The following is a 24,351-nucleotide window of genomic DNA, read 5'->3' as shown; positions in this document are numbered from 1 at the left end:
TCTTAGGAAGGGAAGTTTTCACTTTTTAATACCTTGCCCCTGCCTGCAGTGGAACCCGCTGTCACTAGGCAACAACAGCTACAGGGAGAGGCACACTGAAAGCACTGAACCGAAAGAAAGGTCTTTTCAGTGACAAAATCAGCGAATTTGCAAAGAAAAAATTCTCTCCCTTTTATTACTGTAGTTTCCTGGTATTTTTATGTTCCCTGGACAGAACAGAGCCCTAGGGACCAATCTGGGACTAGCTCACCTGGATCCATAGAACGTGTTGGCCTCACCCTGTACTTCTAACTGCTTTCCCTGCCTTAGAAAACAGGTCTTGAAAAACGTTGCCCAGCCAAACCCCAAGTAGTTCTTTCTCTCTTCCTCTCTCTCACACGTTCTCTCTCTCTCTCTTTTTTGCCCCACATCATACAATGTGAAATGTAATCTGACTTATGCAATTGCTGTTTTGATGACACTGAGGTTATACAGGCTTATGATAATTTTTTAAAATGCCAATTTATCATTTGGAACAAAGGGCCATTTTGGAGGCAATATAAGTACAAGACACAGCTCTACCCAAAAGAACGCCTCCTTTCACTGTGCCAACAAAGTTTGGTTTTGGAATGACATTTAATAAAAGTCCACCATCCTGTGTAGTATCATACATTTGGCATGCCCAGTAGACCAGCTAATTCTGCAACATATCTTTTGCCAGTGGATGTTGGATCATTTCCCTAGGAAACCACAAGGGTATTATTGTGTTTTCTTAAGTATTCAAACAGGATCTGTTCACTAGAAAGACAAAATAGCTCTTTCAGCTCAACCAATATTTGTTGAGCTTGCCGTTTGATTCATCCTGGGCTGGTCCTGAAGACAACCTGAGTGGAAAGGCATGGTTTACGTTTGAGGACACGGAAGTCCTTGAAGAGGCTAACACATACAACTGAGAAAAATGCAAATTCAGTTGTAATAAAGTGACTGTAATTACGTGATATTAAGTCTGTTCTTAGCCGTGCTCTGCAATCCTGCAGCAAGGCGAAGGGAAGAGAAAAATATATCAGCACTTTGGACACTAAAACATCTCCTAGTCTGTAGGACTCTGTACCACAGGGTGTGACAGGTAAAAGAGGTGGAGTAACAAAAGGGTATGTGGCCTTTTGTGTGGAGGCAGAATTGGTTTTTTTTTTGAGGAGATATACTTTTAATTGTGTTTTCTGCTTCTTACAAGTACTTTAAGCAGAGAAAAACCATGAGTCTTCCTGTTTATAATTCAAAAAGATAAATGTTAGTGTGTTTAAGAAATAAAAGTGTTTCCAGATCTCTCCTTTCAGACTATCCACAATGGTATTTATTATCTGACCATAAATTTCTCTACTGAATATTCAGCATATTCAGTGCAGCATCTTACTATAATTACAGACATGCATGAAGGAGAAATATAAGAAAGAAGATGATCTAGCTATGTCTATAAATATGTAGACACATATTATGTATTATTTACATATATGTGTGTGTCTGTCTACATACAATGTAGAGACACAGACACCCAATCTCTGATGCTAGGAAAATAGTAGATGTTTGTTACTTTGAACACGATTTGAGCATGAACTGAATAGAACTGAGCTTAGCACCTTGATGTAAAAGGCAAAATGTTTAAAGTACTGTTTAATTTATTGGTGGACAAATCAATTTGCTATTTATTTTACTGTTGGTTAGTTTAAATATAAACTGAAAAATAAATAACTTAAAGTATTATTGCTCATCCAAATATAAGCTAGAACATCCCATCCCCTCACCTAGACTCTCAGCTGCTTGAGGGCAGCAACTCTGGTTTCTGTTTCTCCTCCATTCCCATCCTCCCCCGCCACTGCCCCTCACGATGGGAAGCCCATGAAATGGCATGTGTCAGGTACTCAAGTATCTCCATCCCTGCCCCCTGCTGCATCCTGGGATGACACTTACCTGGCTGCTTGATCACCTAAAGATCCAATAAAAATGGCAAAAGCATTTACTTGAGGGTTGCTTGTCAGGATCTGGGCAAACTTGGCAGGATGTATTCCATAGCGTGACAGGTTGGCATCACTTAAGACAATGACAAAGTACTCGTCAGCTTCTTCTTTGACGATTTCCTTGATGGCGTGTTCTGTCCCCTCTAATGTGTGGTCCCCACTCATGCAGAACTGAGCGTGGGCGTGCATCGTCTGGGGGGGAAGAGACATCGTACAAAGGCCATGAATGAGAAGCTCCTTTTTTTAACAAACGTGATGATTTTTCTATTGACAATGAGGAAGCACAAATACTCTGAGCGAGTTCTATTTAATTTGCACCTTAGTGTGACAACAATACATAGTGATATTTGAATGTGGTTAAGACTTTCATTAAAAACAGGAAATGTTCCCAAACTATCCCATTTGGCACTGATTTTTAAGGCTCAAGCTGCCATTTAAAGTGAGAAAATGTAAGAAAATATGAAACTTGGTATCACACTGGAGAATGGAGATGACACAGAAGAAAAATAAGGAATGGGTTGAGTTTCCAATAAACAAAGTTACAACACTAAACACTGTACTTACATCAATATAGCAAGGGAGGAAATTTACTTTAGAATCACGGTGAGTGTGTTTCTATTGTATATCTAAGTATGTGAAACTGAATTTATTGTTAGAAAATACTAAGAAATACATAAAATTTGGGTTAGAGAGTACTCTAGAAGGAGTCATTCTTTTCCTTCTGAAATATAGGAGGCTGAATAGAATCCCAATACAATCCTGAGTACCCTAAAAATATGTAGGGAACAAAGTTTAAATTTTGTATGGTGTAAAAAAGGAATTTAGGCATGGTAAGTGCTTTCTCAGTTTAATGCTTAAATGTTTGTGAAACAGAAAGTCTTCTTCTTTCCTGTAACTGCTGCTTCTTCAGTGAATCTTTTCAGTGACCAGAAGATACTTTACTGAATCTGGTGGAAGTTTTCATGATATAGAGGTAACTGAATGTACTTACCCTGAGAATTTCTAGTCTTTGCTTATTGTCCTTGGGGATTTTGTTAATTGGAACTAGAGCAATGTTGTAGCCATCTCCAGAGTGTCCAGCAATGTCATACTATAGGCAAGAGAATCAGAGAGTTAGAAGCCTCTGTCCACTAAAGAACTGTCATTAGACCTATAAGCCTCCAACTCTTTGGTTTGTTATTGCCCAGAATTGCTCAACATATGGCCATGGAGAAAAGCAGAGAGATGGATGTGTGTTTATCAACAAGGCAAAACAATTCCAGGCTCCTTCACTTCTGGTCTGTCCTTGTGTGATCTCTGCTTTCCAGCAGGAGGTAGAAAGCATGATGAGGGCTTCAGGGGCTACCAAGAATTCCATTCTTAACTTTTAGGGGAGACTTTAAAAAATTACACACACACACACACACACACACACACACACATGCACACACACACAGAGTAGTAGGCAGAATTCTAAGGTGGTCTCCAAGATTCCTGCCCCCTGGTATACACAGCCTATACAATCCTCTCCCCTTAAGTGTGGGCAGGACCTGTGAATATGATATCACTCATGATTATGTTATGTATGTAACATTCTGCGGATGTAATTAAGGTTGCTAATCAGTTGGCTCTGAGTTGATCAAAACAGATTATCTGGGTACACCTAATTTAATCACATGAGCCCTTAAAAAGTAAGGGTTTTTTCTGGCTATTAGTAGAAGGGAAAGACAAGGAGATTTGAAGTGTGGGGGGGATTTGACATGTGGGAGTTATCTGTGGCTGAGATGGTGGGGACCACAGAGCAAGACCCCAAGCATCACATCTAGGAACAACCCTGCCTGAGGGCCAGTACAGAAACAGGGACCTCAGTTCTGCAACTGCAAAGAACCAAATTCTGCCAACAATCTGAATGGGCTTGGAAGCAGATTCCTCCCCAGAGCCTTCAGGTGAGAGCCCAGCCTGGCTGACATCCTGATTTCAGCCTTATGAGACCCTAAGCGGAGAACTCAGCTGAGCCTGGCCGGACTTCTGAACTACAGAACTATGACTTAATAAGCAGGTATTGCTTTAAGAAGCTATGTTTATGGTAATTTGTTACATAGCAATAGAAAACTAGTACACATACTTTTTTCCTGAACACAAAAGTGAAACATTCACTGCAGAAATTATAGCAAACACAACAAAAGAAAGTAAAAATTACCCATGATCCCATTACTCAAAGATTACCTCTGTTAATGTTTCCTTGTATAAGTTCTTAAGCTTGAATTTCCTTTCAATATATGTGTAAGGGGTTGCACATTCACACACATGCTTGTCTGCATCAACATTATTTTTAACTAATGGATAATGTTGACCATGTGATTTTATAATTTGCTTTTCTATTTAATAGTGCATGACATAGATTTTTCAGTTTAGGAAATACCTTTTAAATTCCCTCTCTCACAATACACAAGAGAAGGTCCTGTCTGTTGAGAAAAGGCTGGAGCTGAGAGAAAGGTGCAGCATTTTTACAGAATCTGGAAAGAAGTTTGGGATCTGAGGCAACTATAATTGGGGCAAGGTGATTCTCTCCACTCATGGGGTTTGCCCCCACATTCCCTCTTCTCCTCCCATCTCCCTCTAAGTTTTTTTTTTTTTTTTTTTTTTTTGCGGTACGCGGGCCTCTCACCGTTGTGGCCTCTCCCGTTGCGGAGCACAGGCTCCAGACACGCAGGCTCAGCGGCCATGGCCCACGGGCCCAGCTGCTCCGCGGCACGTGGGATCTTCCCGGACCGGGGCACGAACCCGTGTCCCCTGCATCGGCAGGCGGACTCTCAACCACCGCGCCACCAGGGAAGCCCTCTCTCTAAGAATTTTTGTGATGCTGATATAAAGACTGGAATAGACCTTAGGGTATCTGAGCAACTGGGGGATCTGCAAAGAAAATTCTGGGCATGGGTCTGGGGCAAAATACTTTAGGGATTACTTGGAGTGTTATGGGTCAAAATGCTTAAGAATTACTACTGTCTATTCACCACCTGACCATCAATAAACAGCTGTCTTTTGAACACCTACCATGTGCAAAGCACTACTTAAGGTGTTGAGGGCAATGCAATGATTCCTTTTCATGTCTATTCTTTTTTAACTGGTGAGGTTTTTGAAGGCAAGGCTGTATCTTATTCATCTTAACGCATTTTAGTATCTATGAGTGGGCCTGGTCTGTTAATTGCTGAAATATTTTGAGAGAGTTTGCAATCAAGTTGGGGCATTAAGAAGCTTTCCTTTCCCATGTGGGCTACATTCTTTTACAAATAAGCTCTTTGGAAGCTGAAATGCATTTTTTTCTCCCAGCACTCATGTGATAAATGGTGGTTAGCCCAAGCTAGCTGAAAAGAAAACCAACCCATAACATAACTAAAACCGTTGTATGAAAAATGAAAAGTAGAACAATTTCTGCTGAAATAATTTTTATGTAAAAATAAGAAGTCAGAAGGCAGTTAGGTTACTTGGGGAAGATGAGTTTCATTCTAGACATGCTGGAATCGTGCGTTCAGGGAGATATCAGAGAAGAAACTTATTTTTTGTCGTCTGAAACTTGGCTGTCATCCCTAGGAGGGAGAGGTGCAGCTGTCAAGGGCAAATGCATAGAGAGAGAAGAGCAAAGCACCCCCTCAACCGACCCTTGGGGAGTATCCTTGTTGGGGTGGAAGAAAGAAAAGACACAGCGCAGAGTGAAGAAGCGCAATGGCAGATGCAGGTAACCGGGATGGCCCTGGAAATCAGTGTGTAGGATTTCGGAAGCAGCTGTGCAATCGTGCTGACTTACACTAACCATAACCATCAAGGGGAATGGTGACTAATGACTTCTGGGCATCAGAATCAATGGTGACCTTTGTGGGGATAATTTCAGTGAAAGGTTTTTGGTACAAGAAAGAGAAATAGAACAGCAGCTAGATGGGGATTGGGGGAGAGGTGTCTGCGTTTTATAGGCAGCAGAGCAGAGGCAGTGGGGAAAGAGATCAGGGTCACAGTCAGAGGGTCAAGTTTGGAGAGGGAGGGAGGACCCTCCTTTTTCTGAGACTAAAAGGAAGGCAGAGAGAATGAGAGTGGACAGAGACAGGTGTATAACTGAAGAAGTAAGTGGACAAATGAAGGCCCATATAGGATGTCTAAATACTTGAAAGCTATAAATCAGGCTACAAATCGTTAAATAAAATATGTTCTGTCCTCCAACTTTGATAAACATACATTATAATGACTTGGAGAGCCAGAGTCAAATTTCGAATACTTGGATTCTCGAAGCTCTGTGCTAGAACATGGCTGTGTGGGTAGTCCTGGCCCCTGGCTTGCAGCCCACACCCTTCTCTTTCTGTAGCTGGCTCTGTCCCCCACCATGAAGTGCCTCACTTGCACGTGTGTGGACACCCAGTCCTCACGTCCACATGCCATCACAACCTTCAGTCATCCTCAGGTCTGGGTGCTCACACGATTGGCCAGTCTGCCCCAGAAAGATGGACCTAACAAAGAGGCCCAACGAGCAGACTTGGGGTCACCCGAGCAGCATAGTTGGGGATCCCAGGAACTGGGGGCATGATCTAGAGAAAAAGCTTTAAGTGGGCTTGTCCCCTTGGCCCCATAGATTCCTCCCCTGATGGTAGGGGCATGGCCAGAGAAGAGCCAGAGTGGGGCCTTGGGCAGGGGCCAGGGACATTACTCTATGCCTGGTTTTAGGGTGTTTTTTTTTTAAATACAAAGGATGATATAAAAGAATTGTGAGGGAAATTTACCAATACATTAAAAAAGCTCGGCAGTAAATGCTTTCCAGGGATGTAACAAATTCCATATATGAAAAGAAACTCTATGTATAGTTTGTTGTCAACATAGTGAAAAGGTAGCAAAACTTGAAACCTAAAGGCGGCACAGCTCTGGACGATGGATTACTATAGGGGAGTGCTGGCTTCAGTATATGCCTGATCAAGGTCACCACGGGCTCAGTGTGAGGATTGGCACGGATGTGGAGAAAACCTGCACGATTCCTCCACGGAAACATGTGCCAGGCCCTGTCCAGACTGATTTGACAATAGTCACGGCAGGAACGTTTTAAGCCAAGAATAAAGCTCTCCTGAGAAGGTGCCAGGCAGGCTGCTTTCATTAGGGGGCTGGTGAAGTAATCTGTTAAACGGGAATCTTACACGTAAGGGGGTAAGATCAGTTCCTTGGAATATATATATTAGACTTTTTCTTTCCCTTTAACTGATGGTTAAAGTTCTTACTAACCAGATGACCATGGGTGACACGATATAGATAAAGATTTGACCATGTGGTCTGCTTACAGGGTTGACATAACGGGTTACTGCAAGGAAAAATGTTGCTAGTTAATTATTAAACAAATAGCAGTCAAATGAATTGTTGGATGCTCTTTATCAAAAACAGACTGATTGAACACTCCAGAAATATTTTAGTCACAAACCCATCTACCATTTGATTGATCTATCTATCACCTACCATTTAATTATCTGCCCAGGAGAAAAAAAGCATCCTAAACTTTTTCAGGTAAATGAGATAGGTGAGCTGCAGACCTTCCTTTCTTCCTCCCTCCTTTCTTCCTTCCTTTTTCTTCCTCCTTTTTTTCCTTCCTTTATTTGCAGTAAGGAAAGTGCAACTTGCAGAAGGATCTGCCTTTGTCTGGGCCTCGTTAGTATTGCAAAGGCTGAGAAGACACACCTAAAGGACAGGATGGGGCTTATAAAATGGTTTGCAGGCTCTGGTTCTCATCTTCCAGATGGGCTTGGGGATTCTTCTGTGCCCAAAGTAAATAAACTGCTTGAGAGGAATTCAAAGTACATCCAAATGTGGAGCATTCCCTGGTGTTACTGTAGATCATTTTAAGCTTCCATGAAAAACAATCCTTCTATGTCATAATTATCTAGTATCTGCTCTCCAAGGATCCAAACACGTTTTACAGAGAGCTAATCCTCAAAATTGCCTGGGTTAAAGGAAAAAGTATATGAGCCACACTTATCAGTAGTTAGTATTTCTAACGCCTGCTTCTGCCATTCACCCCGTCTGCTTCTGCCGTGACCACTGTCAAATCAGACCTGATAGGGTCTCAAGCTTGCTTCCAGGCAGGAATCATAGGAGTCACTAAACAAGAACATTACTGTTGCTATCAACCACCAAACACTTAGATCATAACTTTTTCTGGGTAGCTCAAAATTTTTACGATCATGATTTCTGCGCTTTTCAGAGCATCCCTTAAATCTCCGTGGAGTCTTGTATTTAACATCCAACATAAACATTAAACCACAGCAGTAAAGACAAGCCTCAACTAGAGAGGACCAATTTTCATACTTTTTTTGATTTAGAAACTTGTTTAAATGCCCTTTTGCTATATTTTCTTTTGAAAATCTCATTTGTTTAGAGAAAGGCATGACAAATGAAAACAAATGCTGAGTTTCAGTGCAAGACACAAAGATTTATCATCCTATTAGGATGATTTATAATACTTAGATGGCAAAGAAAGCTTTGCTTCAAACAAAGAGCTACTAGCATTTTTATGAATAAGATTCGGGTTTCAATTTTTACTGGGAAGGATAATCATTTGCTAACTTTAGGAGAAGTTATGTTTTATGACTTATCTATATTTTAAGTAGGTAAGAGAATCATTTGAGGCTATTTCAGAAGCCTGATGATGTGTGAAATTCGAGTCTCCTTCTAGACATACAAACACACCATACTCAGGTGGCACTGCTGACAGCCGGCAGCAAAGGATTAGAAGATAAATATAATTTAAGAGGTCAAGATATGTGCTAACAGAACTCCAGGGTATAGTCACTAATCTACAGTACTAGTTAACTAACCTTTCCTCTTATGGAAGTGAATGTAAAGAGAACGATGCTCTGAAGGTCAAAGATTCTAGACTTAGCTCTGACTTTCACAAGGTTTCGACCTCAGGCAAGTCACCTGACCGCTCCAAATCTTGTTTCTACCTTATAAATAATGCTGGTTTAGATGACCTCTAATATTGTATGCTCGTAAATCACTTAACCTCTGTGACAAGTAGGGATAATCTCTGTTTCATGTAACCTCACAGGGTCATTGAAAGGATAGGACTATCCATTTAATGAGTATAATGTCAACATTTGTACCATCCTTTATGGTTTACAAAGTGCTTCTGTATATCTCATTTCATTCTGATTCTCTCCACACCTTTGGGGTGGGTGTTATTAACATCATTTCCCAAATAAAAAAATCGATGCTCAGAGATTAACAGACTTTATTAAGGTCAGAGATCTAGTGCTGGCAGAGGTGGAATTCAAACCCAGGTGCTCTAAGTCCAATGCTTTTACTATAGAGAAATAACCATTCCCTAACTACTCCCCTGCCCCTCCGCCCTCTCCCAATCTCTGCTTAGGCTTTTTGAATAGTTGGATTGGCCAATACTTCCACACCTACAACTAAGTCAATCCTGAACTCGTGTTTAACTTTGAACGGATTCAGAGAAGTCTGTACACCCTTCTTTGGTCCTACCTTCAAGCAGCGATAAGAATTTATTCAGGGAATTCCCTGGTGGTCCAGTGGTTGGGACTCAGAGCTCTCACGGCCATGGACCTGGGTTCAATCCCTGGTCGGGGAACTAAGATCTCACAAGCTGTGTGGCACGGCCAAAAAAAATAAATTAAAAAATTTATTCAAAGCCTGAGCCTGATAAGATGATTGATTTCCATTTCTCAACATTTGAAACATGCCTGAGACATTGGGGAAAGGTGAATTACAGATGCTGAACTACATTTTTGATAGAAGGAATTTTTCCCAGCGGTGCTGGTTTGTGAGTCACATCTTTCCACATCTTTCCGACCAAGATATCATTGACAAAAGTATGTCTAGTATACCTCTTTTGGATGATGGAGTGCTAAGGCGAGGAGAAGACAGAATACTTTATGTAAATGGTCTATTTACTCCTAAATTACAGCTTTGTAAATATACTGATTGGGCAGAAATAAGATGGCTGCAAGAACAAGGGATAAAACGTGAACAAAGGAAAGACCCTGAAGTGGGAGTCAGACATCCTGGCTGTTTACAGTTTAGCTGTGTGACCTTGGGATCTGCATCTTGACTTCCTCATCTTAAAACAAACAGGTTGGTGAAAATAATTTCCAAGATCATTTCTGCTCCCAAGGCTCTATGAAAATTCAACAGGCACATCCAAGAAATGGAACGAAAAAGTCTGCTTCACTTAATTGTAGGAACACCTGTGCCTTGTTTTCTTCTGTCAAAGGAGTGAATCATCCAAATCTAAGTGAGGATTGATGAAGGCTTTTCCAAAAAGAAAGCCCCCAGAGTCTGTAAGAAATAACAATCCAGTATTGGTCCTAGAATAGCAGTTTTCTAACTCTAAAATTTTTTTAAGCAGTGGAACTCTTTCTCTAAATGAAATATTGCACAAAAGTCCAGATTGTGAAATGTCATGCAATATCAATATAAGTGGAATTATTTTGGTTGAATTGGGGATGTAGGGGGAAGGGGTAAAAAGTGCTGCCCGGGCTTCCCTGGTGGCGCAGTGGTTGAGAGTCCGCCTGCCGATGCAGGGGACGCGGGTTCGTGCTCCGGTCCAGGAAGATCCCACATGCCGCGGAGCGGCTGGGCCCGTGAGCCATGGTCGCTAAGCCTGCGCGTCCGGAGCCTGTGCTCCGCAACGGGAGAGGCCACAACAGTGAGAGGCCCACGTACACCGCCCCCCCGCCCCCCGCAAAAAAGAGGCTAACAAGACATTATAACCAAAAATAAGGTGAGGACTTTGACTGGATCCCAGATTGTAGGGGGAAAAATAACTAGACACTATTGGGATGGCTTATATTCTATAGCCCAGGATGGCAACCATTGGAATAGTCGGGAAAAGTGAACATGGTTTAGATATTATAAGATATTATAAAATTATTGATGATTTTCTTAGACGTGATAATGGTATTGAGATCATTTAGGGTATGTCCTTACTCTTGGCAGAGGCATAATGAAGTATTTAGAGGTAAAGTATTATGATAGTTATAACTTACTTTCAAATAGATCAGAGAGAAGAAAAAGACTGTATTTAGAGAGAAACATAAAGCAAACGAGGGGAGAAAATGATCACTTGGTGAATCTAAGTAAAGGCATATGGGTGTTCATTTTACAGTTTTTCAACTTTTTTGTAGATTAAAATTTTTTCAAAATAAAAAAAATTAGAAATAAAGGGGAATGTTTAAAAACAAAACAAAAAAGGGAAAACAAGGAGAAGAGACCTGGGCTCTATCCTATTCTGTCTCCAACTAGCCTTCTGACTTTGGGCAAACCCCTTAAGGTTTCTGGGTCTCAGTTTCCTGTCTGAGGAATGAGGAAACTGGAGGGAATGACCTGCGAGGTGACCTCAGCTCTAAAGGCCATGGTCATAATGAGGAATTTGCAGGCACAAGACTTGCAGTCCTCTTCCGTCCTGTCTTCCCTTTCCCATCCCTCCAGATACCCATCTAAGCACCACTTTTCCTCAAAGAGCCTGTTTTGTGAAATCTTCAGAGTTTTCTCCTTTTGTTGGAAAGATTTTAATGCTCTAGTTTCATCAGGTTTTCTATGCTCTTAAAAAAAGTTCTGAAGGGACTTATGTAGTAAATGTGAGGGGGTATGTTTATAAGTATACGAAAATGCACAAAACCAAAACTGTTAAAGTACCTCCTGTTAAAAATCAAATAGCATAAAACATGATGAAGCTTCTTCAAGCCTTGAAAAAAGTTCATTTTATCGTGGTCTTACTATAATTTCCCCTGGATTTGTCAGTAAATCAACTATACTTCAATAACATTTTTTTTAAAAAGTCATATATTAGTATGGTATCTTCTCAATATTTCTGTGGTTTTACAGATGAAAACCGAGGAAATTCTTTACAGCGTTGTGGCAATCGGAGAGACTGTCAGCAAAATACTGCTTTGGGGGTGGTGCCCCGAAGGGGGGTGTCTGGAGAGGCATGCTTCCCTGTGCCTTTTGTACTGAGTGCCTCTCACTGAGTGTCCTATCAGAATTCGTTTTTTGTTTTTTTTTAAGCCTTTACTGAATTTGTTACAACATTGTTTCTGTTTTATGTTTTGTTTTTTTTGGCACAACATTGTTTCTGTTTTGGTTTTTTGGCAGCGAGGCACGAGGCACGTGGGATCTTAGCTCACGCCCAGGGATCCAACCGCACCCCCTGCATTGGAAGGCGAAGTCTTAACCACTGGACCACCAGGAAAGTCTCCAGAATTAGTTTTTATAGGTCTCCCTCACAAGGCTACAAGCTCAAGGATGGCAGGGAACTCTGTACCTAGCAGAGTACTCTGCTCTTAGCAAGTGCCCTATGCTTGTAATTTTGTTGAATTTAGTTGAAATTCAGTAGGTCATATGGCAACAGTTTCATTTCTAATTGTCAATTAGAAACAAAACAATACAAAATAACAATTTGTGAAATGCTATTTCCTTGACATTATTTCTTTTTTATGCAACATGTCCGGTTTTACTAATCATTCTTCCAGACTATAGACTTTTTTTTTTTTTTTTGCGGTACGCAGGCCTCTCACTGTTGTGGCCTCTCCCATTGTGGAGCACAGGCTCCGGACGCGCAGGCTCAGCGGCCACGGCTCACGGGCCCAGACGCTCCGTGGCATGTGGGATCTTCCCGGACCGGGGCACGAACCCGTGTCCCCTGCATCAGCAGGCGGACTCTCAACCACTGCGCCACCAGGCAAGTCCAGATTACAGACTTTTAATGGTGAGAAGTAGACAAATACGAATCTCTCCATACACGCTGAGTGTGAGATGCAGTGGAACATGCAACACACTCCCTGTTAGCTTTGCCACTTCCGGCCTTCCGTCTCATCCTTGACCCAGTCATGGGGAGCTCTGTCAACCAATTTGTTGGTGAACTTCTACTGAATCTTTCTAAAAACCTGGAAGAAGTAGCTTCACAAAATGGAGCAATTCTGCTTTCAGAGATATAGAAATCCTAACTAACTGTAAATTTTTTTCTAGATAACTATGAATATGCCAATTTTAATAGTGGTATGTTTGCTGTGGTCTATAAGGGGTTAAACTCTTCATGTAACTCAAAGGGAGCTGAGGTACTCTGGCCTTCAGGATCCACAAGAGAGGTGAACGGGCTGATCCAACTATTGGCAGAACCCAAGGTTTTAAAACATAGGTGGGATTTCTGCCGATGCAATGGATGTCTAACCATTCACTGGTGATCAGTGGTCCAAGTGATTTAAGAATTATACTCCACCTTATACTAGAAAGGATGTAAAACATTAAAAAATATTAAGCCCATAAAAAATAAAAAGTACCAGGCTTCCCTGGTGGCGCAGTGGTTGAGAGTCCACCTGCCGATGCAGGGGACATGGGTTCATGCCCCGGTCCGGGAATATCCCACATGCCGCAGAGCGGCTGGGCCCGTGAGCCATGGCTGCTGAGCCTGCACGTCCAGAGCCTGTGCTCCGCGGTGGGAGAGGCCACAACAGTGAGAGGCCCGCGTACTGCAAAAAAAAGTAAAATAAAAAGTACATATACAATGGAATATTACTCAGGTATAAAAAGAATGAATTAATGCCATTTGCAGCAACATGGATGGACCTAGAGATTATTATACTAAGTGAAGTAAGTCAGACAGAGAAAGACAAATATTATATGATATCACTTATATGTGGAATCTAAAAAAAAAAACCAAAAAAAACACAAATGAACTTATTTCCAAAACAGAAAGAGACTTACACACAGAAAACAAACTTATGGTTACCAAAGGGGAAAGGGGGGTGGGGAGAGGAATGAATTAGAAGGATGGGTAACATATACACACCACTATGTATAAAATAGATAACCAACAAGGACCTACTGTGTAGCACAGGGAACTATACTCAATATCACTTAATAACCTAGAATGGAAAAGAATATGAAAAAGTATATATGTGTGTGTGTATATATATATATATATATATATATATACACACACACACACAACAGAATCACTTTGCTGTATACCTGAAACTAACATGATATTGTAAATCAACTATACTTCAATAAAATTTTTAAAAAAAACATGAAAAAAAACAAAAAAAAAATCAAGAAAAACTTATCTGAAGGCCGGGAAGGTCAAGGGAAGGAAAACGCTGAACACTAACTAGTCTGAGAGCCATAAGACATAACAGATTTGGCTTGGCCGGTCTTGGATTTTAGCTCGGAGCTTCCTGGCTGCTAAAACCAAGAGGGAGTCTGGAACAGCTCCATGGTTTTCACTGATCACAAGGCGAAGCACATTCCAGCTCTTCAGGGAAACAGAGCTGCTTCCCACGGGGAAAGTCCACGTCCTACTCGTCTTTGTATCCTGTACTTAGGCAGAGCCTGGCAACCACAGCGCTCATTGACTCAAGCTGCCTTTTCCCTAACCCCTTCATTCTAAAAGGAATCTCTCATGTAGAGCTTCACACAAGGGGCTCTGGGAGCCTCGGAGCCACAAAAGTGGGCCTAAAGTCAATGAAGGGATGGGCTTCAGTCTGTTTCTTTCTGTATCCATCACGGCACACGGACACGGCTCAGTACGGCAATCCCGAGGTGTGTGCAGGATGTCAAGCTAAATCATCATCTAAGATGGACTATTTCTGAAGGACCTGTTTGATCCCTGACACAGTTGAGAATATCTATGGAGAGACTGAGTACCCGTTACCTATGTCTGCACATATACCGCTCCTCTCAACTGAACTTCTGATAATAATTACCCAGCACAGTGTTCAGGTTATTTGTTCTGGTCAAAGCCAGGAGTGCGGGTGCCCCTGTGGCTGCTTAAGAGCAGACTGATGGGCTCGCCTTGGGCAGTAACATGGCGGCAGGAGATCCCTCCTCAATGCTCAGGTCTCCGACGGAGGAGGTATATGACTCCTTTGCTTGACTCCAGAGCAAACTTGGCAATAACAAAATGGCAACTGTTTAAATGAGAAGCTGCATTTCTCCCAGGGTAAGAACCTTCACTGACATCTGGGGGCACGCCTGTTACTGTGTAGCGCTCGCTCATGCACGAAGGCAAGGCAACGCTGAGAACATTGAGAGGCTGCCTGGCTGGTGAAGGAGCAAGAATGGGTGGGTGGGGGTGTGGGGTATTGGGATGGGGATGGTGGCCTTGAGAAATCTAGGGAGAGACTTGTGGTGCTTCTATTTGTCTGTTTCCGCTCCCCACCTCGCCCTGCCCTCATGGATAATATCACACAACTTGTAAAGTGCAGTGCTTTCTTCTGTAGCAACTGGTCTTTAAATTACGGTCTTATCATTTTTTGATTATTAGAGCAGATGAAACAAAAGGTTCACTTTCTCTACACTGACAGATGAGTTGACGAGAAGATGCAGATTCTTGTCCACTCTGGGTGCACATCCCCTAGCCAGCCTCATGCCTTAACTCGGGGCTGACTCCTGAGCAGAGACGGTGGGGGGGGGTTGTCTGGGGATGCCTCTCATACTCCTCAGTTCACTCCATTACCTTGAACTTCTCCTCATAGCTCTCAAAGGCCTCCATGACCATACACACGGCTTCCATCGAGCGCTCAAGCCGGCCATCCACCCCATTAAAGCGGTACATGCTGCCGGACACGTCCACCACCAGACGCAGGCGCTTGGGTTTCTGTTGGGGGCTGCCCAGCTGAGGGAGAGACAACAGAAAAGCCTTGTGAACCAGAAAACTGTCACTGGCTGCTGTTCTGGGGCTCTCACGCATGTCCCAGAGTGCCAGCCGCCAGGCTGGCAGATCAGCTGTAGGCTGGGCCCGGCACAAGGCTGTCCTGGCAGGTGGGGAGGCACCTATGGATTACATTTCAGTAAATGGAGCTTCACACTTGTGCTGGTAGTTGGGGCCACATGGGAAAGATTTTCCTTTGGAATATAGTCCTTTCAAGGACAAACCTAGTCTAGTAAGACTCCCTTAGTGAGGCTGATGTCGTCTTCAAAACAATTATCGGGAAGAATATAAAGCCCAGCATTTCATTTTCACATCCGTTTCTCTAGCAAGATGGAGCTCCTTTGGAAGCCCACAGCAATCTTACCAGTACCTGTTGTGTAGTGACCTAAAAATCACTTCCACACAGCCTGCAAGAAATGTCAGATTCCTAAAACCAGGCGATATGAGGGGCAGGGGGTTCCAGCAAAGAAGTAAAGGAAAATATCTCTTCCGTGTCTTTTGTCTTTAGGAAGCTTTCAGTTTTCTCCTCCTTCCAGTTACTGAATTACTACTACTCTTTACTTTTCCTGGCAGTTAACAGCATGAAAGAGGCATCGAACTGCAGTATAGCAACAACTGTCAATTAAAATGTGAAACTCTTATGAGTTTCAGTTTGATTTTGAACCCAGGCCTGCCAATTTGCAGAATGAAAAACAGAAGTATGCTTGTCAGTTTTTACTTACAGGAAAAAAGAAGAAACATTCCAGATTATTCTTTTACTATACACTCGCTGACATGTATGCAAACTAATGAGCAGAGGTAGTCATTTCAAGAAAATACTGTGGGTATTGGAGTGTAATGGTTGGAGACAAATTCAATATATTTCTTGAAAGCTTGTTGAGTCTGCCAGAATTAAGAACAGTGCCTCATCCACTTCCATGGCGACTCACAATTTCAGATGAATCTAAACACATTTGTGGACCACAGTGAGTCAGTAGAGAAAGCAGCTGTTGACGCATACCAAGGACACAGAAGGAAGAACTCTCATCGCAGTGACTTCAGGAACCTCTCTGAATCAACATTTAGATGGGGTAAGTGGCTCCCTTCCCCCCACCTGTCACCGCACCCCCAGCTCCCAGTGGCTACTCAGCAATTCTAGTTACTTGGAGATACTGGAAGTCACAGAAGCCTCTAAGAGACTCACCTTATTGCCGTTTTTTGGCCATTGTATTATTGCAAATATTTTAATATTATGGCTGTCGAAAACTTTACACACTATAATTAGAGTTATTTAAGGGAGAATTCCTTATTTTCTGAAAATTTCTTCGGTTATAAGAATGACACAGATCCTTAAAGGAACAGGACAGCGGAAAACCACCAAGATTGCCCTTGTGCTTTCATTTGCATCACCCTCTGGGATTCAGTGGCACCAAGTGTCTTTAGTTCCCCCTCCAGGGCACCCTGCCCTGTGTCCTGGGAGCTGATCTGTTTTCCAAATGGCACTGGCCTCTCTCCTGGCTGCTGGCTTCCGGTGGGTTCTGCTGATGGAAGGTGCTGGCAGGAGATCAGAGGGTGAGGGGGAAATATTGACTCCCTCAGCTCCTTCTCTGCTGTGGCCCGTGGGTGGGCTCTCCTTCTGCTGAAGGCCGCAGCCCCTGGTGGGCAGCCCTCTCCATAAAGCACCTTTTCTAAGTTCCAGTAAGTGCTCTCTCCTCTGCCCTTTTAGACAGAGGGATGGGTCAGCTCCTTGCTGTCGGGAGACCACACCGTCTCTTTTTGGATTTCGTCAATGCCACCCTTACTTTTGTAAATATTAACTGTTCCTTCAATTGCTCAGTTTGAGTGTGCCTGGTATTTCTTGACTCATGCTGGGATCTTGACTCATATAATAAACAGTATAATATTTGTTATTTTCTAATTTTAAAAAGTGTAATGCTTTCCTTGATTGCCATATTCAGGGTTTATGGTGTTCTGACAAAGACAGCAGCTCAAGGAAGCATCTGCCTGTAAAGAAGACCAAACTGCAGATCTGAGGCACCTAGCGCACCGGTACTTACTTGTGGCTCCAGCTCACCCCGGCGTTTGTAGATGGCTTTTTCTCCAGTCAGCCCATCAATGATCTTGGCATCATCTAGTTCCCCAGTAGCTTGGTGTCTTAGCCACTGTCTTTCTTTACCTTTAGCCTACAATGACATACACACAAATCCTTACTTTAATTAGTTCTGCAGGGCACCTGACACAACTTATGCAAGAGTAACAGGAAACACACCAGGGATCTTTTCAATATGTGATGGTTCTGCATGGACACAGTTTCATAAATGGACTGGTTTCTGCCCTGCTGACAAAGAAATGCCCTTTGTGTAGATTTTGCTCATTATAAGTGTTTTAACATATGGAATGACAAAATGAACTCACAACACACATGAACAGGAAAATGGTATGCAAATGAACCTCTGGAGAAACATGCAATATCTGGAAATGTAATGGTGATGCATTTCTTATAGATTTTCCGTCACGGTACTCCTAGAGAATTTATTAGGTAACACAATAATCAGCTTGAACTTGTTAACGCTGTCTGCAAGCGCAGAGAAAATGTGATCTTCAGGCTCTTCCTTTTGGAGAAGTTGTTACGCCGGTTCTCTGTGACTTCCAGTGCAAATGGGAACAGCTGAGAACAATAGTACGTCAACATTCGGTACCCTACTGTCGCTCTGATCATCTATATTCAGAAACCTCCTGAATTACTTTTCTAAAGGTATTCGCACATAATGCTTAAAACTATGCCAAGTGGACTAAGATGATAGTTAAATGATAAAGAGTTACAATGTCCCAATCCAGGTATAGGTTTATCACAGCTGATATTTACAGTAAGAAGTGGGAAGAAAAGCTAAAATACTTTTATGCATACAAACTAGAGCTGTAGTTAAGATCATGGGCTCTGGAGTCGGACAGCCTGGCTCCAGTCCTTCCTTCACCACGATCAGGTATCGGACCTCAAGCAAGTTCTTGAACCTGTCCGCATTGCATCCTCCTCCTCTTAAAAGTGAAGACAACACTAGTTTCTACTTTAGTGAGTTACTGTAAAGACTAACTGAGATACTACATGGAATTAGCTGAGAAAGAGCCTGGCAATCTGAGTTAGCTGGTATATGGTGATGATGATGAGACACGTTATGGACAATTAAGTCCACATGACTGTAAGCACACTTTCATCACCGTTTCATTGGAGGTGGCTGTATGATAGCACTGTCATTGAAAAAGTCAAGCTTTAGGCAGCCAGTCTCTATTTTAGGGGCAGATCAACCACTACGCAAAGAAGCTCCACACGGTATAACTCTGCGGCAGTACTCTATGTATTGTTTTCCTGTTCCTGATACCCTTGCTGCAAACAGGTGCAAAATACCACATTTGAATACAGATATATATTCACGTGTACATGCAATAAAGAGAGAGAAACTCCTAAGGTACTGGCATAAAGATATTAAATTTGGTGAGTAGTTAATTTCAGGAACTACCAGGTACGTGCCCCTTGGAAATATGTTCTTTCCTGATGTGTAACCTTGGTAAGAGCCTCATGATCTTATAGGACAATGGGACTCATTGGAACATAGCTCAATGAGCTCATGTAGCTTTGTAAGATAGACAGCTACAGGCGACAGGTGGAAGGGGTGGGCAGAGCCTCCTAGAATCCCTTCCCACTGAGCTACGGATAACACAGACAAGCCCCATCACACAGTGCTTTCCTTCTCAGGCCCCCTCCCCTGCAACATGATTGGGATCTGGCTCCCATCTCCTCTTCCCTGACATTCCTGACATCTGGAGTGGATAATTCCTCAGGCCTCCAGGATACTCTCTGCTGGGAAACGCAGCGGCGGATGACCATTTAGGTACCTTTCAATCTGGAGAATCTATAACTCTTGGAGGTACCAGGCTGCAGAGCAGTGCTGCTAATGCCTTTCATAGACGAGAACAGACTCTCACTGACTAGTCTAGACTGGAAAATAAGAACTGCAGAAAGTTCAAGAGAATGTGAGAGCAGTAGTCAGCAGTAGTGGCTTGGAAGTTGGATTCTCAAGCTGGGTTTAAGAGGAATACGGGATTAGAACTGGAACACAATTTCATGATATGTTATGTAACAGCAGTGTCACTGTTACCAGTAAGCACTGATTTTCAAAGTTTCATCAATACACTGGCAAGGCAATGACCTTGTCAGGTCAATGACCTTGACCTGAGGACTCCCTACCCAATTCTACTAGTTGCTACATGGTTTTATTAACCAGTGATGCCTTTACCCTGTAAAGAACCATCACAATAGCCACAGATTAAGTGATTTATTGTGATTTTTAATGCAGATTCCAGATTCCAACTGTAGTAAAAATAAATTTAAGCCCCCGCCATCTCATCGTAGAGGAAATATAAAATGCTAAAATTCTAACTAATAAGTCTACTCCCCTCCCCAGATTTTGGTGTGCCTGAAAACAGAATATATCTTATAGTTGATGGCAAAAGAAACTTGCCAAGGTAAAAGGCAGAGGGGTTAATTGTGACCTGGTTGTCATATCTGGAGGACAAACATATGATCCTGGCTGAGCATAGCAGGTATCATCCTACTGAATTATTTCCATTGGCAGCATAGGCAATTGACTTTTAATTTGAACTAAAATTCCCAATTATTATTTAAATGGATTAAAAAAACATTACACTACAGGGGCTCCCCTGGTGGCACAGTGGTTGAGAGTCCACCTGCTGATGCAGGAGACACGGGTTCGTGCCCCGGACCAGGAAGATCCCACATGCCACGGAGTGGCTGGGCCCGTGAGCCATGGCTGCTGAGCCTGCGCGTCCGGAGACTGTGCTACGCAACGGGAGAGGCCACAACAGTGAGAGGCCCGCGTACCGCAAAAAACAAAAAACAAAAAACAAACATTACACTACAGTAGAGCATAAGAATAATGAGCAAATAGATAGAGCTGTAGGATGCAAATATACTATAAGTGAAGCAAGATTCTTTGCTGCAGAAATAACAACACTTCCAACAAGACCTATGAAGGTAAGACTCCCTGAGAGGAGGAATCTGGGTTTAAATTTGTTAGAAGAACATATGCGTAGAGGGCTACATTTCACAGGACAGACCTTGCAATTAAAGAGAGGAGAAACCCCTAGGCTTTGTAAAATAGATCACAGCATGCTTAGAGCTAGCAGAAGTTGGAGTGACTGATTCACGGACCATGAAGAACTCTCTCTCACACACTGCACACCCATCTGAAAGTTCAAGGGAGGGGCTTCCCTGGTGGCACAGTGGTTAAGAATCTACCTGCGAATGCAGGGGACACAGATTTGAGCCCGGGTCCGGGAAGATCCCACATGCCGCGGAGCAGCTAAGCCCGTGCGCCACAACTACTGAGCCTGCGTTCTAGAGCCCGCGAGTCACAACTACTGAGCCTACGTGCCACATCTACTGAAGCCCACGTGCCTAGAACCTGTGCCCAGCAACAAGAGAAGCCACCGCAGTGAGAAGCCCGTGTATTACAATGAAGAGCAGCCCCTGCTCGCCACCACTAGAGAAAGCCCGCGCGCAGCAAAGAAGGCCCAACGTAGCCATAAATGAATAAATAAATAAATAAATAAATGAACGAATAAATAAATAAATAAAAGTTCAAGGGAAGCTGTTAAATTTCCAGTGTTATGTAATTCAATTAAGTAAAACATGTAACTCTCAGTTTATCCAAATAGTAAGTGTAGAGAATAACACAGTCTTTTGTAAGACTAGAAATTATACTGTCAATCTTAAAGGAACTGAAGAGGGCCAGATCAGGAGCATGGGTGATTAAAAAAGAAAAAAAGCATTGTGTCTCTCTGTAGCTTATTACTCTGTTTTACTTCCTTCGTACTTATCACTATTTACAAATGTATTGTTTATCTCTTTGTCTTATCTGCTTGCTCTGCTAGAAAGTAAGGTTCATGGGGATAAGAGCCCTTATGTAACCTCATCTTCTAGAACAGTGCCTGATATCTAGCTGGTGTTCAATAAAAATGTATTGAACAAAAGTTGATTGCTTACTATAAAATGTTAAGTGATAAATGTATGATGTAAAAGCATGCATATATAGCATTCTCTCAATGTATATGCATGTATATTTTATATATATATATATATATATATATATATATGCAAAGAAAAGTATGTAGGAAAAAACAAAAATATTAATAGTCATGGTTATTTTTGTGTTGTGGAATTACGGGTGATATTATTTTCTTTAAATTCCTGTATTTTCCAGTCTTCATATAATGAGCTCGTGACTTTTATAATTAAAAAATAGATGCTCTTTTTTTTCCTCAAAAGGATTTAAAAATATCCTTTTATAATTTTATGAGATGTACTTTTGGGACCAGCTTGCAGGTTACAGAGAACAGGGCTTCTCCAACATTAATGGGCATATAAATAACTTAAGGATCTTGTTAAAAAGCAATTTCTGATTCAGTAGGTCCAGGCTGGGGCCTGATACTCTGCATTTCTTTTTTCTTTTTTATAAATTTATTTTATTTAGTTTATTTTTGGCTGTGTCGGGTCTTCATTGCTGTGTGAGGGCTTTCTCTAGTTGCGGCGAGCAGGGACTACTCTTCGTTGTGGTGTGCGTGCTTCTCATTGCAGTGGCTTCTCTTGCTGTGGAGCACAGGCTCAAGGCACGCAGCCTTCAGCAGTTGTGGCACGTGGGCTCAGCAGTTGTAACTCGCGGGCTCTAGAACACAGGCTCAGTAGTTGTGGCTCACGGGCTTAGTTGCTCCGTGGCATGTGGGATCTTCCTGGACCAGGGCTCAAACCCGTGTCCCCTGCACTGGCAGGTGGATTCTTAACCACTGTGCCACCAGGGAAGTCCGACAGTAGTATTTTCTCAAATAACTGGGAATTGTCCCTAATTTGTAAGCTTCTAAGTGTTAATCAAGGTCTGAAAAGTGACTTTGAAGGAATGTGTTTTTTTCACTAATAAATCTATTCTTTAATAATAGAAATAGCTGAATTGCCTGCTAAGTGCAACAAATTGTGGAGAAAATAACTGCTTAGGAAATTAGTTCATTCCGTGTCTATTTTGACATTAGCTTCAATGTAGTTTATTTTAAGCTAGTTTGCTATTGATAATTAAGCATTTTGAGACTTGGGTGGATACTTAATTATAGGAAACATACTTTGTTTTCCAAACTTCATCTTTCTGCCCCAACATCAACACTCAAAAGAAAGCACAAAACGGCTAAAACCTAGCAGATTTACAACTTGATGAAAATCTTTCATTTCATTATCTGGAGTTTTAGGGATACTAAAAATCTCCTAAATAACTGTCTAAGACTCTCAGCAATTGCTCGTTCTCTAAGTTGGGATAAAGTCAGATCTAAGAAATATTAAGAACAATTATACTAGAAACAGGACATCAGAACTTTTAATAAGGTTCATTATTTATATCAACACATGAATGCCTATGCTATGGTATATATATATTTTTAAAATAAATTTTTCTTTTTATTTTATTTATTTTTGGCTGCGTTGGGTCTTTGTTGCTGCATGCGGGCTTTCTCTAGTTGCGGCGAGCAGGGGCTACTCTTTGTTGCAGTGCGCGGGCTTCTCGTTGCGGTGGCTTCTCTTGTTGCGGAGCGCTGGCTCTAGGTGCAAGGACTTCAGTAGTTGTGGCACACGGCCTCAGTAGTTGTGGCTCGCAGGCTCTAGAGTGCAGCCTCCGTAGTTGTGGCGCATGGGCTTAGCTGCTCTGTGGCATGTGGAGTCTTCCCGGACCAGACCTCGAACCCATGTCCCCTGCGTTGGCAGGCGGATTCTTAACCACTGCACCACCAGGGAAGTCCCTGGATATATATTTTTGAATAATATCTAAAAACTATACTAATAAGCATACAGACATAATTAAGTAAAACCACATAAACAAACAAATGACCATATCACCATAACAAAAGTGATAAGATTCACTGAATGTCACACCCAGGAAAGCATTCCATTATGCTAGTTTATACTACTGAGATTTAAATTTAAGATTGCCGGGGCTTCCCTGGTGGCGCAGTGGTTGAGAACCTGCCTGCTAATGCAGGGGACATGGGTTCGAGCCCTGGTCTGGGAGGATCCCACATGCCGCGGAGCAACTAGGCCCGTGAGCCACAACTACAGAGCCTGCACGTCTGGAGCCTGTGCTCCGCAACAAGGCCGCGATAGTGAGAGGCCCGCGCACCGCGATGAAGAGTGGCCCCCGCTTGCCACAACTAGAGAAAGCCCTCGCGCAGAAACGGAGGCCCAACACAGCAAAAATAAATAAATTAATTAATAAACTCCTACCCCCAACATCTTGTTTAAAAAAAAAAAAAAAAAGATTGCCAAAGAATACCACAGACAACTGCATGCTTTATGACAATCAGATAGGAGTATTATTATCTGAATATAATTATTTAGTGGGTTATCCTCTAAATATATTTATAAAGATCTCACTGTAATGAAGCTTTGTGGAATAATAATGGTTTGCTATTTTAGATATTCCTATATTTGACTGAAGTATACTAGTACATTTATCATTTACCAGAAGAACTTTGTCTTCAATTTTCTTTAGCAGGCTTGTGAGGTAGAAATCTCACCAGCCAGCTAAGCTAACTACCAAAGCTAATTTATTATGAGTCAGCTCTTCAAGACTATAAGTGAACAAATGTTAACTCCTT

The 24,351-nt window shown here is 42.2% G+C and overlaps 1 protein-coding gene across 3 annotated transcripts in view; it reads right to left on the bottom strand.

Annotated features, from left to right (window-relative positions):
* Positions 1–24,351, bottom strand: part of VWA8 (von Willebrand factor A domain containing 8) — a 378,001-nt gene that overhangs the window by 1,119 nt on the left and 352,531 nt on the right. For 2 of the 3 annotated variants that reach the window (XM_081214571.1, XM_081214573.1), the window contains exons 41-44: positions 17,703–17,828; positions 15,472–15,630; positions 2,986–3,084; positions 1,948–2,186 (exon numbers count right to left, since the gene is read on the bottom strand). In XM_081214571.1, the coding sequence (XP_081070697.1) occupies positions 1,948–2,186; positions 2,986–3,084; positions 15,472–15,630; positions 17,703–17,828 (623 nt within the window). The remainder of the gene's footprint in view (positions 1–1,947; positions 2,187–2,985; positions 3,085–15,471; positions 15,631–17,702; positions 17,829–24,351) is intronic. The other variant, XM_081214572.1, reaches the window with a different exon arrangement.

This window comes from Mesoplodon bidens, assembly GCF_964165515.1.
Source record: "Mesoplodon bidens genome assembly, chromosome: 17".
Classification (NCBI taxonomy): Eukaryota; Metazoa; Chordata; class Mammalia; order Artiodactyla; family Ziphiidae; genus Mesoplodon; species Mesoplodon bidens.
This window is presented reverse-complemented; position numbering and strand designations above follow the sequence as displayed.